At 37.2% G+C, this 16,228-nt stretch overlaps 1 protein-coding gene across 2 annotated transcripts in view; it reads right to left on the reverse strand.

The window, feature by feature from the left end:
* Positions 1 to 16,228, reverse strand: part of LOC139976493 (ribosome biogenesis protein BMS1 homolog) — a 33,241-nt gene extending 17,013 nt beyond the window's left edge. The window contains exons 1-13 of one of the 2 annotated variants that reach the window (XM_071985292.1): positions 16,197 to 16,228; positions 12,354 to 12,429; positions 9,963 to 10,159; positions 7,864 to 8,054; positions 7,055 to 7,134; positions 5,952 to 6,140; positions 5,507 to 5,649; positions 4,833 to 4,954; positions 3,513 to 3,709; positions 2,830 to 3,078; positions 2,446 to 2,547; positions 1,029 to 1,917; positions 481 to 585 (exon numbers count right to left, since the gene is read on the reverse strand). In XM_071985292.1, coding sequence (XP_071841393.1) covers positions 481 to 585; positions 1,029 to 1,917; positions 2,446 to 2,547; positions 2,830 to 3,078; positions 3,513 to 3,709; positions 4,833 to 4,954; positions 5,507 to 5,649; positions 5,952 to 6,140; positions 7,055 to 7,134; positions 7,864 to 8,054; positions 9,963 to 10,132 — 2,437 coding nt within the window. In that variant the 5' untranslated portion in view covers positions 10,133 to 10,159; positions 12,354 to 12,429; positions 16,197 to 16,228. Of the gene's footprint in view, positions 1 to 480; positions 586 to 1,028; positions 1,918 to 2,445; positions 2,548 to 2,829; positions 3,079 to 3,512; positions 3,710 to 4,832; positions 4,955 to 5,506; positions 5,650 to 5,951; positions 6,141 to 7,054; positions 7,135 to 7,863; positions 8,055 to 9,962; positions 10,160 to 11,552; positions 11,671 to 12,353; positions 12,430 to 16,196 lie in introns of those variants that run through there. The other variant, XM_071985293.1, reaches the window with a different exon arrangement.

Genomic DNA, 16,228 nt, shown 5'->3' on the forward strand with positions numbered 1-16,228 from the left:
AAGGATTTTCAAAAGGTTTTAATCGTCCGTCTATTGTGACAAAACTGTCTTAATCTATTAACGATATCACTTATGCTCAAGGGTAATTTACATTTCTTCACATTAAACTGTACATTGCAATCAAAGGGAGACACAAACTGCAAAAAGCCTTTTTATTTGAAAACATTATCTCACTACCTTTTGTCCTCTCCAATTTTACTTTTTGCCATTTCACAATGGGTTCAACTTAGTTGCCTGTCCAGCTGTCTATTTGAAATGTATCCTCAGTCTGTTTTTTTCTTTCATTTTCGTTTCGGTTTGTCTTTGAACAAGATCCTGGAAACATCGTCAATCTCTCTGACTAATTATAGTTTACGTTGCACATGCATTCAGTACATTATGAGTCTATTAAAAATCTTAACAAAGATCAACCAATCACTCTTTGTGATAGAACAAACTAAATAAGGAAACCATATCTTGTCTTGATTGGTAACTACCGACCTTCTCCGTAGACCAGTTTTCTCAGATTTGGCGTATTCTGCTGTTGTCTTATAAAGGCAGCTGAGGCTTTCTCTACTAAATTTTCCTTCCACTTGAGTTTTCCTTCTGAAAGTGAAAAGGAATGACACATTTTAAATGATGATTCCCATTCTCCTCCTCACATCTACAGGAATGTGTCATTGATGTACTGTATTTGCTGTATAATCTACAGGAATGTGTCACTGTTGTACTGTAGATTATACAGCAAATAGTGACCAAAATAGCTTCCCCATCACGGGACACAAAACTTCTACAACTTGCTGAAACCTAAAAGTCATTCCCAAAGCAGCCTTTTTTGTAAACAAGTTTGATATTCGTCTTTTAAAATGAATCATATAACAAAATTAAAAAATGACAGTATTCTGCATTTTTTGTTAAGTAATAAAAAACACACTTTGCGCATCACCCCTGACAAAATAACCAGGTCTGTCTGTCACAAAAGGGCCAAAACATTTTCAAAACAGTTCTTGTTCTTAAGAAAAACTTTTTCCTCTCTTTTTTGTCCTTACCTTCTTCTTCGGACTCATCTTGGTCGGATGAAGAAAACTTGTCATCCTCCTCTGCTTCTTCTTCGTCCTCTTCCCGGTTCTCCCCCTCGACTTCTTCCATCTCCTCGTCTTGATCTCCTTCGGACGATGCCGATTCAAATTCTTCTTCCTCGATCAACTTCTCCTCCTTACTTCCCTCTTTGCTTGACGTCTTCGTCGGTTTGCCCTTGCTTTTCCCTCCTTTGTCATTCTGCTTGTTTCCAAAGCCACTTTTACCTTTCATCTCACGATCACTTAACTTGTTATTCTCTTTCTTGCTTCTCTTACTTCCCACATTGCTACTTTCTTCATTTTCGTGCAAATTGACTCCGTCAGAGCATTTTTTCTTCGCTAATGAATTTCTTTTGTTTTCTATCTTGCTATCATCAGTACTGCTATCATCACTTTCATCTTCAGAGCTTTCATCATCACTACTCCCCTCCTCCCCCTCGCTTTCTCCATCATCAGTAGTCCTTATATTTTGCCTCTGAATCGTTAGCTTTTCTCTTCTCTCTCCTTTCTTCCTCTTATCTAAACTAATACTATCATCAATTTCTCTTTCATCATCATCATCGTCATCATCATCATCACAATCATCATCATCACCATCATCGTCTCTTTGACCTTTTCTCCTCTGATCTTCTTCAATTTTCTTCCCATCTGAAGATTTCCTGAATTTTCTTGCTTCATCTGCCTCTATCTTTCTGCTCCTATGTGTTTCTTCCTCCTCACTACTATCCTCTCCTGAGCTGTCTTCCTCGTCATCTTTCATTCTTTCCTTTCTGTCCTTCTTCATCTCAGTTTTTCTCTTTGGCAATATGTCCATTTCCAGGTCATCGTCGCTATCCGCAAACTGAAAATCTGCAAAATCCTGGAGATCGAAAATAAGTTAAAAAAATTATTATCCACATTTTGCCAAGATAAATTACTTCCATTTAATTTAATCACCCTTCCTTTCCCACCCTCACAAAAAAAACTAGAATCAAACTGACTAAACCCAGAAGATCTCCACTTCATTAAAGCCAGTTAAGGCCACTTATCTCTTGCAAATTGCAGGCACTGGCTAACAGAACATTCTTCCAAGTACCTCGCCTTAGAGACCAACCACTTGTTCCTCTTACCTACCATAATTGGCTGATAAATTATTGATACTTAAGTAAGCTGTGTCAATTCCCATGTACTCCTATGAATGATCCAAGTTGTAAGAAATACTTTACAAGGTTTCAAACAGCTACCTTCCTCATCCAGTAAAATAGAGGGGGAGGAGTAAGATGGGGGAGGGGTAAAATGGGGGGGAAGGGAAGGGGATAGGATGTGACACCTAGACAAAGTTTTTGTAGAACAGGATACACCATTATGAAACAAGGAATTTCACTTAAGTCCAGTTACTAAAACAAACCATTTTATTTTTCTTAGAAGATGATCCAGCTACGTTCTGTTCTCTCTTTTTGGCGGTTAACAATCGGCCGTCTCTCTCATCTTCAAAGCCTTCATCGTCATCCTGAAAAGGAAGAAGAAAATAAAGAAAACACAATCAGAATTCTGTCATAGAAATATTGAAGTAGTTGGTACATAGACTTCTTTCAAAGGTTAACATTTTCTGCCCCACAAGATCACGAAAGGGAGTCTCATGATAACATGTCAGAAAGTATTTCACTTTTCCGAACAATATAACAATTCTGCCCTCCCAATCCCCTGTCGCTCTATTATCAACAGCGCCATCTATTTACCTTAAGTTTTTTTAAACCACCCGCAGGCTACTTTGTCAATGGTCACCACTTACTTCCTCTGAGGAACTGGCTTCCTCGCTCTGGCCATCTTCGTCGTCAAACTTCACACGCCTCCTTTTCCTCCCGTTCACTAGGACTGTCTCCTCTGTGTACTGCCCTCTCTCTGTTTCCTCCACTTCTCCCGATGTGACCGGGGCTGCTCCATCAAACAGGGTCATCTGGCTCGTGGCCATCTTGGTATCGAGGGTGTGCTGTGTTCCGATGAGGTTGGTCACCAGCTCATTGGACGGTTTACCTTCCTCCTACAAATGAGACCAAAATCACACTGAAGAATGTCAAAAAGCTGACTCACCTAAGTAACATAGACGCTGATTTATTCTGAAAATAAATCAGGCACAGCATAGACTATAACCTAAACCCTCTTATTACAACATTTGGACTCGGACACTTCAACCATGTGGAAGTAGTTTTCCAGAGTAAACAGTAGTTGAAAACTATTCCCACAATCAATTTCTATCAAAGTTTGATGTGTCTTTTGGAATCAGTTGTGGTGCTCTTCTCCTTATAATTAAGGCAGCAATTTTAGCAATTCTAAGTATAGGATTCAACAAACGATTCAAATTTATCTATAGATTTGCTTCCTTCCTAGACATCATTTGGGCAAGTTTGAAATTGCACAAAACAGTGCCGGACGCAGTCGTGATGCATTTAACAAATGAAAAGAAGCCAATCTCACCTCAGTCTGTTCCTTAGACTTATTGGGACCCAATTCGACGTAGACGACGTCCTTGTCGTACACGATGCCACCCACCCCCGACATAGGGGCGTAGATTAACCGCTCTCGGGTGTCCAGTGACCGTTTCTTCTCCTTGTCTGGCAGAGGGCAGGGATCAGGGAGGTGTGTGATGTCCTTGATTTCAAAATCACCACATCCTGAGGAGAAGAACAGATGCAAATTAATGAGACCTCAAAACAGAATATTGGATATAAACAAATCAATATGCAGGTAAACAATGCTCCCATGATATTTTGATCTAATCCCTTAAAGGATGAAGTTAGACATAAAGTTAATATTTGTAAATTGTAGACCATCCAAAGAAATGCTACTATCAGTCCCACACTGAATTTCTACACCACTTTTAATGTTTGAGGAATGACCTTCTAAGCATCTGAAATACTACAGATCTAACCGAAAGACCATTACGTCAGTTTCTAAGATGAAGCTTAAAACTCAATATGAAACGTTCCATACCATGCCTTATCTGCATATTAATCTCACTAGATATCCATGTTGTTATAACCAATTCGGTTTTCTTCTTTTTCGAATTATTTACTCTTATCACTCATACAAATTTGTTTATTCCCTCCCAAAAATTCCATAATAATTCAATATTATGTTCTATAGTTGCAAAAAATAACATTGCAATAGTGTTGTTGTCTATGCCTGATTTCATCACATTTTGATGAGATTTTTCAAGGTAACAGATGAAATTAGCGGGCAACAAAGTTTTCTCTAATGATTTATTAGGATAAGCATGGTAACCATGACAATGTAATAAACTCAACTCATAGTGAAACCCTTTAAAGCAGTCGTTTTTTTTTCTTCTTCATTTATTGTGATGAATTTTCCATGCTATATCGATACTTAAATCGCACCACCATGGTAATTCCTATCTACCAGCAAGATAAATGCTTCCCCCAGCTTCTCACCACCATGGTAATTCCTACTTACCAGCAAGATGAATGCTTCCCCCAGCTTCTCATCACCATGGTAATTCCTACTTACCTCCCCAGCCTCTCATCACCATGGTAATTCCTACTTACCAGCAAGATGAATGCTTCCCCCCAGCCTCTCATCACCATGGTAATTCCTACTTACCAGCAAGACAAATGCTTCCCCCCAGCCTCTCATCACCATGGTAATTCCTATCTACCAGAAGATGAATGCTTCCCCCCAGCTTCTCATCACCATGGTAATTTCTATCTACCAGCAAGATGTATGCTTCCCCCCCTCCCCCCCCCCCAGCTTCTCATCACCATGGTAACTACTACTTACCAGCAAGATGAATGCTTCCCCCCAGCTTCAAAGGAGTTCCTCTGACATACCCATACAGGCTGATGTGTCGATCACACTTCTCCTTCTGTCTGATAAGTTCTGGATTAGTTAAGTCTTCCATCCTGCAGACGGATAAGACAATTAATTAATTAAGAAATTAAGAAATTAATTTCGAATTTCAAACTTAATTTGCTTCAAAGATACATAACCTGACATCCTCCTTAAACTATACAATAACAATCTCTGTGAACATTAAGCCCATCCTTCCCCTCTCCAACCCTCTTCTTGTTTCTAACCTGTCACTTGAAGGAAGAAATAGCAAGACATCATAATTTTGTTCTGCTTTAATACAAGGTATTCAGAGAGTGGGGAGAGGGTGGCCAAAGGATCTGAATGCAACTGATGTTGTTGTGGGTTATTCCAAGCACTCACTTTGATACTTAAAATGCTCTCCCAAAGATCCCAAGGGGAGGTTTTATATTTCCAGCTTGCTAGATTAGGTATGGAATTATGCAGTAACAGAAAGCAGACATTAGGTATAGACAGAACATTTCAAAACAATGTCATTTACAAATACCTGGTTCATACAATCACATACTCCACCAAACATATTTATATTTTTACTTTACAAAACTGCTCTTCCTCTTAATAAAAGTATTTCCTTCTTATTTTACCTGTCTGCTAAGATGTAGGAATGAGAGGTCCTCCAGATCAGAGGACGGAACTTCATGACAGAGATGAAACGTCCCAGGTTGTGGATTTCTCTCCTCAAATATTCACCGTGCATCATACCGGACAGATAGAACAATTTGGCACCCTGAGAAGTCAACAATCAGTCAAAGATAATAACATTTATATAGTGCTTAATACAGCGTTTCAAAGCCCTTTACAAAGTAGGAAAGAGACAAAGGTAACCAAGGGAAAAATAGAACTACTAATCAAATAGAAATGTTTTAAGTTTTCGCTTGAAAATACAGAGGGAGGGAGAGTCACAAACATGAATTGGGAGTTTGTTCCAAAGAGAAGGCGCAGCAACAAAAAAGGCACGATCACCATGACGAGTGCGGGTACATGGACCAGGAGCTTATTCTTTACTTTTCACAGAAATCAAATTCTCACCTGGTAGACCTCTTTCCAGAACCTGTGTTTCAATCTCTTCTTTGTCTTATTGAGGGCCTTGTTGTTCCTCATTCCGTCCAAATGTGTCAGGACACCCATTATCTTAGGGAAGCCATGGGCTTGTGCGATATTCAGAAATTCAAAAGTCTCCATCTCAAAGCCAAAACTAGCATCCACCATCAATAAAACCTGTAGCAGAAGTAAAAAGTGGTACAAATAAATCTTTCTTTTAAGTGACATTGTTTAACAATACATAAAGTGGCAACACTGCTTCTTATTTCCCCCATCGTATCAAGTCCATTTCTTCATCAGATCCTAAGCAAGTTATGAAAAATGACTAAGGTAGCTTTGAACAACTAAAGCAGCAAACTTTGAAACCTATATTCAATATTCGGCATGAAGATGAATATTCCATGAATAAATAAAAATAATCATAACTAACTTGCCATGCATCTTGATGTTTGAAGGAATATAAATTTTCTTCTTCCAACTTGGATCCTCCTCCTCCTCAACTGGGTAGACCTACCCCCTTCCACCCACCAAACCCTTTACTCGCTCTGCACACCAATAACGATATGATTGGGTAACGGTATTAATTTTAGTAACAACAGACACTAACCCAAAGATTATAAAGAAAAACAAAGATTACAAGAAAAACAAAGATTACAAAGAAAAGTAAAGATTTCTGGTACTGGGTTACCACTAACTCTACTGTTGCCAGATGCAATCATGAAACACCCAAATTTTAGACATTTGCACCTTTGGGATGCAAGATGCCTCAACTAGAAGTGAAGAGACTATTGACAGCAGTTTATATTAATGGTTAACTTTGGTGATGCTAATATTTCTTGAAACGTTTCACATAGGAATTCAGGAAATTAATGGCCCGGGGAAAAAAAGAAATGATACCAGGAGACAATTTATCTGGTGTCACATTGCAAAATGATCAAGTTGCTGCTATACAAGTGTACAGACGTATAGCAGTCTTCTACAAAGGAAGTATGGTCTTCAACGGGAGAAAAAAAAAAATTAGAGCCTACGAAGATGCTACACAAAATTGAGGACTAAATTATTTCCCCAGACACATTGCAAGCAAAACTTACCAAATCTGCTACTTTGGCCACGTCTATCATACTACTCATGTCATTATTGCACTCAATCACAGTCAAACGCCTCTTCTTTCCTGTGGAAAAATAGGGTTAAAAAAAAAAACATCCATTTTGGTGCCTCACAAGTGTTTTATCATAAAACGCCCATATGACTCCTTTTTGACCTTATTACTATGCGATTAAATGCAAACCGATTGGTCATTTTCATCATGTGACCAATGCCTACATCTTGATTGGCTTTCTTCACCTAGTGTTGAGAAGTCATTGAGCCTTGCTGACACGTCTGAAAGGCAAAGAATCTCCGAGCTTCTCACCTGAAAGCTTAGTATTAGTTTTCAACAATTTGGACTCACTGATTGATTAAGCAAAGCAACTTTATGTTTTAGCTGCTGGAGAGGTTCCTTTTTGTGAATCTTTTCCTTTAATCTCTTCTTGTAGTACTACAAGGCGTAAACATTGCCTTACTAAGAAGGGACACCTAGCCATTCAAAGTATCTCTGTCACCTCCATGACCTTTTACAAGTAGTGGAATGTCTTTCTTCGAAATATAAGAGAGTATCATTACCAACCCGAATGATTACGTAACTGCCAAACACTGAAATATATTTCAATGAAACTTATACCTCACTTTGTCTCTTCCCTAAAACTTGGAATCTGTGTAAACATAGAAATATGACTAGTTAGTAAAACGCAAAAACACATATTTTATTACTTACTCCTATTCAGGTGAAAGTTTAAGAAACTAACTCCCGTGATAAGGTTTCACAAAAAGTTTAGAAACGGATTTATTTAAAGGTTCAAACCTGATACTAGGGTGACTGGTCCGTTAATAGCTGTCAGGTTCTGCTGGGTGAAATTCTTCACCAGGCACTTCACTAGGGTCGTTTTACCGACCTTCGGCGGCCCGACTACAGCTACTACGATGGGTGGAGGTTCTAGGGGTGTCCTGTCTACCACTGGGATATGATGTTTTTTCTCCTTGATATCAGCAGTTCTGCAAGAAGCAAAAACAGTGACATTGTAGTGGAATAACACAAATATATTCAAAGTAGTTTACACAACAATACTATTTAGTTTGCTTATGATCAGGGTTTCAATTTAGGATTTAAAACAAAGATCACAAGAATAGACATGCCAACTCTCCAGATGTAACAACTATGAGTTCCCAGCTGTTACGGCAATCTCACATTCTCTCCATTTTACTGTAACTACTGACAAAAAAATTATTCTCAACAGTGATCTTGATAATCTTCATTTCCTACCTGCATTAGGTACGTGGAGAAAATTCAATTAATTTTTCGGAAACAATTATTTAACATACGCTAGATTAGTGCAGAACACTGCAGATGTGACCTATAAACACCCCTAAATATGCTCCTATGCTAATTGTTAAATCTCTGTTTTGTTTCAGCTGGACTTTGTCCAATTCTTCCAATTTCTCCCCAAATTACGGGGGTTTGAGAAAATTTTTAAATCCACCAATATTTTTTGAAAGTATAGTGGGCAGGCTTAATATATAATAAAATCTATGCTGACTCCTTCTCAATATCTGGGACTAAATTTTCCAGCTTAGAATTTAGGGGGAATTTGGGTTGCTCCCCATACTTTGCAGGATTTTGATCTACAACTCCCTACTTCCTATGGTAGAGCCATTCCTGTGAGATGCTTTCCCAATTTCTCTCCCTAAATTCCCCAATTTTGAATGTTATTTTGACCTTAAGACAAAGACCATTTTTCTTGCTGGTTTTCCTACTTTACCAGTACGGACTTATCCTTCAATGTTGATTCCTTGTTGACTGTGTTGGGTTTGTATTGTATTAATGCAAGCACATTGTTACTATCTGTGAAATCTTCTAAGTCGAACTGCACCACCTGCAGCGTAAAACTTGTGGCCATGATCGAATGCAACATATAAATCCATTCAATGGCACAAGTTTGTTTAAGACGGGTAATACTGCAAAGTGTGCATCTAGTCCACAAAATTATGAAAAATATTAACAAAGTATGGAGTTCCAAGATCACAAAAATATAGTGAACTACCAACCAGGTTGTTTTTTTCATGTTTTGAAAGTACTGAGAGAAAGAAATAACTGCGAAATTCTATTCACATACATATAGATTTTGGTAAATGAATGTCCCATCATACAAATGTGGTCGACAGCAAATGAATTATACCATAAGGCCATTCATATGATGATTTTATGTATTAAACGTGATCACAAGCTGAAAATGTGATTAAAAGAATGCATTCCCCACTAGTAAACTTGCAAAAACACACAGGGGTTCGACTTGAGCAATGTACCAGGGAATCTTATTTAGCAAAAATGTTACACAAACTGGTAAAGAACTACACATATGAAAAATGATGTTCAATACACACTGAACAGTGGTATTTTTGCAGTACTTTATAAGGACCGATATTCATAACGTTCCAACCTGCTATGTGAACAGTTAATTATGCCAGGGCGGCTGCACTATGGCAAATGACCACTATGACAAATGGTACTTTACACTATGACACACTATGACAATATGACAAATGGTATGACAATTGGTACCTTCTATGACTATGACAAATGGTACACTATGACAAATGGTACCTATGACACTATGACAAATGGTACCTTCTAACAGCCCTGGCTGTCTTGGTATAAGGACCAACATTCATAACGTTCCAACTTGCTACGTGAACACTTAATTATGCCAGGGCGGCTGCATAACTACTACACTATGAAAAATGGTACCTTCTAACAGCCCTGGCTGTCTTGGTATAAGGACCAACATTCATAACGTTCCAACCTGCTACGTGAACACTTAATTATGCCAGGGCGGCTGTATGACTACACTATGACAAATGGTACACTATGACAAATGGTACCTATGACACTATGACAAATGGTACCTTCTAACAGCCCTGGCTGTCTTGGTCACAGATTGTAAGGCAAACGCTTTAGGATTCCTCTGTCTTGCAGTCTGTAGTTCTTCCTCTTTAGTTTTGTCCTTCTTTCTCTTAGCTTGTGGACCGGCATGTTTTGGCCTGTGAGGCTTGTGGCTACCTTGTCCTGCATCCATACTGACGTTGGGATAGACACTAGTCTCCTGCCGAAAAAAAAAAAAATTACATTTTTGGTAAATTTAGACGATTTACCTTCCAGGATGTTAGTGGTTATCCTATGGATCTTTTCATTTAAATAATGAAAATGAAGAAACAAAGACTTGTTGTGATGTTGTCCTCTGTAAAATTCACTCAGTCATAGCTCAGGGTACTGTAGCACTAGGTAATAAATTGGTATTAAAATAGTCCATAGTCACTTTATGTGAAAAGAACACAAACCCAAGTATCATCTTTAACCTTATATGATAGACCTCTGTGATTGACATCTCCCCCTAAACAACTAAGAAAAAATGTTGGGAAGAAGTCTCTCATTTGCCTGGTTGGATTATTCCATTTCCATGTTACAAAAACAAATTGCTTATCCTTTGACAAAGCACCTGACTACTGTATTTGTACATTGACATTCTTTCCAAAAATTAATGCAAAATATTAAAAAGGATGTGAAGTTTCATTCTCAAAATAATTGGAGAATAACAAACAACTTTGTTGCTTGCTGTAATTCTTGCTGTACCCCTTACTAAAAATAGAACAATCCAACTGGGGAAATGAGAGACTTGATCCAAATCGTTCTCCTATCATCCCAGATGACAGTGATATCTGGGGCTGCAATTTCATACATTTATGCATACCTGTGCAACTCTCCCAGTTTTACCAGGAGACTCCCTGTTTTTACCCGAATCTACCGTCCTCCCGGTTTCATATTCTATTCTCCCGGTTTTTCTATGTTCTACACTTGCGACATTTTTGACAATAGCCAACAATTAGTCCTATGCTTAGTAATTCCCCACAGTAACGCTGAACAGGAAAGGCTATTCAGTGTAGTTCGCAAGAACAAGACAGTCGGTCATGTCCCAAGCTTGATGGGACTCTATCTAGCATACTAGCCATGAAGTCACAGTACCCAGAGTCCACTGTTTCCTGTTTCAAATGGAAACCTACTACAGAAACCCTGAAGAAAGCAAAGCGAGCTGCTGCAAACTACAACAAGAAACACTGATTGGATGATTCTCTCACTGTATTGCATAAGTAGACTATACTTATTTAGGATTATTTAGGAGTGAAAATTACCAACCTCCCTATTTTCCCCTTGTTCTCCCTATTTTTTGGCCCTGAAAAATGTTATTCTCCCTATTTTGGGGTCAAACAGGTTGACAGGTCTGTAAATGGGTGATGACAGAGTGGTATTAGTATGGTGAAACCTTTTATGTTCCCTTTGGGTTTCATTTCATATTTTCAAGGTAAGCATACACAATATTGACACTGAAGCCAATGCCGACATTAGGTAATGCTAACAACTTCAATATCTTTTTATTCAACATTATTCAAGCCAAGCTCGATTACAGAAAAAAACATACAATTGTAATAAGTAAAGAATACTTATTTTATTATTTTATTTACTCTATACTGTTGCTAGCTTGTACTGTAGAGTCCGGGGGCTTGACAACGGACAGACTTGGAACACAGAAATAAGAAAATACATGTGCACACTCTGAGGGTCTGGGAGGCTCTGCCTTACTTCTTTATTCATTCTTCTTAACCAGACTGCTTGTCTAGCTATTTACATAACATAAATGCATTAGAACAATATACCATTGATAGGAGGAATGTAGCATGTACCACACTAACTATAGACCACTGGTCTAGCTTTAACATAACCTATGCATGAGAACAATATACAATTGATAAAAGGAATGAACTTAATACAGTACTATGTCCACCTGGTATACACATGTAAACTGACACACATACTGCTCATACATAAGACATGCCCAGTGCAGTCGCAAAAGTAATAAGCTATCCCTATGGTACTTGTCTTACAGTTATGGGTACCTGTAACTGTTATCAGTGTTTATGTTATTGGTCTTACTCTAAACAGTCTTACTGTATGTTCGAAGTTTGGCTAGTAGTAGTACAGCCTATCCTAGCCTAAGAGACGCTAGGACTAACTGTTAGTCTTACTGTTAGACTAGATGATTGTAGAACTAACGTGGGCATAGGCCTAGATCCCTAGCCTAACTAGTTATACAAGACTGACGATACGATTGAGTTGTGTATTCGCAAGTTCGCAACATAAAAAAAATAAGCTAAATGTAAAGCAGTAGTAGAATCATATGCCTTCATTTCTTATTCATATTACTCGTTTACAATAGATTATAAAAAAAAGTAACATAAACCTACAACAGATCCAGGTTGACACTATACAATAGTAACGTTAGTTGGCGACCTCGCGAGCCGTGCTTATTTCATGGAAGCAGCCATGTTTACCTGCTTGAAGGTAGCGGACATTAGTAGCGGACAATAAGAGCGGACAATAAGAGCAGACAATAAGGAAAAAAGCGAAGAGCGCCATCTATTATCTAGCGGACAATAAGCAACGGTGAAGGTGCGGTGGCACTCAATAATTGTTTGTAAATCAAATTAAAGGTACAGTTCCGCACCACTAATGACATGTTTAAAATTATTTATCTTTAGTTATAGAGATAGTTACATGGTGCGACAAACATCACGGAATAGAGCACTGTGTCCTCTATCACCCTATTCATGTTTGATATCGGTTACATAACTTCTATGTCCGCCAAAATTTCGATTGAAAAAAAATAAGAATATTTGTGGTTGCGTAAAATTCCACTACATCGTGTATACAAACTGCCGTTACGTACTAATGAAATGTTTTAAATGAATTATCTTTAGTTATAGAAATAGTTACATGGTGCGACACACATCACGGAATAGAGCAATTTGTCCTCTATCACCCTATTTATGTTTGATATCGCTTACATAACTTCTATCCTCGCCAAAATTTCGATTGAAAAAATAAGAATATTTGTGATAGCGTTGAACTCCACTAGATCGTGTACAAACTGCCGTTACGTACTAATGAAATGTTTTAAATTAATTATCTTTAGTTATAGAAATAGTTACATGGTGCGACACACATCACGAAATAGAGCAATTTGTCCTCTTTCACCCTGTTTCTGTTTTATATCGGTTACATAACTTCTATCTTCGCCAAAATTTCGATTGAAAAAAATTAGAATATTTGTGATAGCGTTGAACTCCACTAGATCATGTACAAACTGCCGTTACGTATAAACGAAATTTTATTGTGACAAAATATTCTTTTCCTCCATTTATTTCTCATAAAGAATGAAATGGAACATACCGTTAAAATACTTTAACAATATTATCATGCACAGTCAACATTGCGACATGAAGAAACAGAGCCAAAAACTTGAATGGACATATATATATATATATATATATATATATATATATATATATATATATATATATATATATATATATATATATATATATATATGTATATATATATATGTATATATATTTGCAGACAGTAACAACGTAAATTTAAAATAACAATAAACAAAGTACAAAGTGTGCTATAATGGTAGTGGAGGAACCAGAAGTTAGTTGAAACTTTTCGAGTTTGAACCCTTAACAAAAAAGAAGAACATTCCAAAAATCACATTATTACAGAGAGAGAGAGAGAATAAATAAGTTGATAAATCGCATGACCGTCTTAAACCAATTAAAGTTGTAATAGAAAGACTCAGTTTGAATACAGCAAGCCCTTCTTTAAGCCAGGGGATTGCAGTCAATTTAACCAAAGTATAAAGAAAATGGGAATTTATCAATCTGAAATCGGCGAATAAAGCTATCATACGCCATATACGCCATAGAATACATTTCTTTTAAATAGGTAGTTATTCATAACCAACGTATCATCTATGCGAATGAAGGAAATATTCCAAATGAATTGGTTATCAAACTTGGACTGTTAAAAGAAATGTCACACCAATCTCATGTAACTTGATTGATAAAAGCAGTGGCGTAGGACTACTAAAGAGCCCAAAGTTGGGGAAAAGAGACATTCCGAAGAGATTATTGAACTAGTTACTAAGCTTGCACGAGGATCCAATAACATCCGATACGATGTGTTTGTAAACAACTCTGACACCTATGATTGCTGAACACAGCTAAAAGTTGGGGAAAAGAGACAATCAATGTAGAAAGTGTGATTGTAGGCTATGAATGCATATATAAGAGATGATATGGTTTCTGAGCATTATAGATACATCTATATTTCTAAATGCATATTCAAATGTAAGAGAGAAAAGGCATATATACTTTTAACTAGCCTGGGAAGGGACTAAAACTGAATAATGCATGGTTTTCTATACTTATTCTACAACAGGTTAACATGACCAAAGACGACATGTTCTATCAAATTAATAATATGATCGATACCCTACTTGTCACCACCACACTGACCCACTCCATTTAAGCACGTAAAGTTCTAAAGTTCCAATAGACATATACAAACAATCATTTTCATAAGGATGTCGGTAGGCCTATTCATGATGACAAAGGCTCCCACCTATTACTTTGAACAGATATTCGCATAAAGTCACGAATGTGACTATTGTAAGACCTAATCCTCACATGTGAACCACCCTCCTTAACATTTGATTACAAACTCTAACAATGGAAAGCACGAAAATAACAATACTGAATGTTTCTAGACATATGGAAACTAACAAGAATATCTTACCTATGTAACGCAGCACTGTTACGTAATACGGATATCTGATGTACAAAGGTCCACGTTTCTAGCTGGTTGCTGCAGAGCCTCGTGAAATTAATTCAGAAGTAATTGATACAAGATCTTCATATCTGAGCATATAGCTTTTTTCTTCTTGTCTTGCACTTCTTGACCCCATTCGTCACACCGCGTGTCATCAGCGATTTATGTGGCGAGCAAAACTGGAAATGTGTCCCATGGGCCAAGGAACGTTACCGCATTTAGTCATTTAGATTAAGAGATGTGATCAATCACGTAAAAACCTGGCAAATTTCAAAATAAACGCGCTCAGTTTATAAAACGATATCTGTAAGTAAACCTTATGTAATTTATTATAAACGTATGGTAACTGATTGAGTTGAAACGGCAGATTGTACAGGATATAATGGAATTTAACAAAATTATAACATATTTTAATTTTTTCAATCGAAATTTTGGCGAGGATAGAAGTTATGTAACCGATAACAAACATGAAGAGGGTGATAGAGGACAAATTGCTCTATCCCGTGATGTGTGTCGCACCATGTAATTATTTCTATAACTAAAGATAATTAATTTTAAACATTTCGTTGGTACGTAACGGCAGTTTGTACACGATGTAGTGGAATTTAACGCAATCACAAATATTCTTATTTTTTTCAATCGAAATTTTGGCGGACATAGAAGTTATGTAAGCGATATCAAACATAAATAGGGTGATAGAGGACAAATTGCTATATTCCGTGATGTGTGTCGCACCATGTAATTATTTCTATAACTAAAGATAATTAATTTTAAACATTTCGTTGGTACGTAACGGCAGTTTGTACACAATGTAGTGGAATTTAACGCAATCACAAATATTCTTATTTTTTTCAATCGAAATTTTGGCGGACATAGAAGTTATGTAAGCGATATCAAACATAAATAGGGTGATGGAGGACAAATTGCTCTATTCCGTGATGTGTGTCGCACCATGTAACTATATCTATAACTAAAGATAATTAATTTTAAACATTTCGTTGGTACGTAACGGCAGTTTGCACACAATGTAGTGGAATTTAACGCAATCACAAATATTCTTTCTTTTTTTTTCAATCGAAATTTTGGCGGACATAGAAGTTATGTGGTTGAATTTTTAGCATAAAAAAGAAGTTATGTCACTGATATCAAACATTAATAGAGTGATAGAAGGGACTCTTCTCTGTCTCGTTATTGCATATTGCACTTCTGCTCTATTCATATAAGAAAGATTTTAAATTATAAACATATCATTATTGGGATGAATTGTCTTAAATTTGATTTACAAACAATTATTGAGTACCAGTGCACCTTCACCGTTGCTTATTGTCCGCTAGAAATTAGATGGCGCTCTCCGCTTTTCTCCTTATTGACTGCTCTTATTGTCCGCTACTAATGTCCGCTACCTTCAAGCAGGTGCCATGTTTTTACGATTCCTACTGGGGATTGA

Source organism: Apostichopus japonicus, chromosome 11 (assembly GCF_037975245.1).
Source record: "Apostichopus japonicus isolate 1M-3 chromosome 11, ASM3797524v1, whole genome shotgun sequence".
Classification (NCBI taxonomy): Eukaryota; Metazoa; Echinodermata; class Holothuroidea; order Aspidochirotida; family Stichopodidae; genus Apostichopus; species Apostichopus japonicus.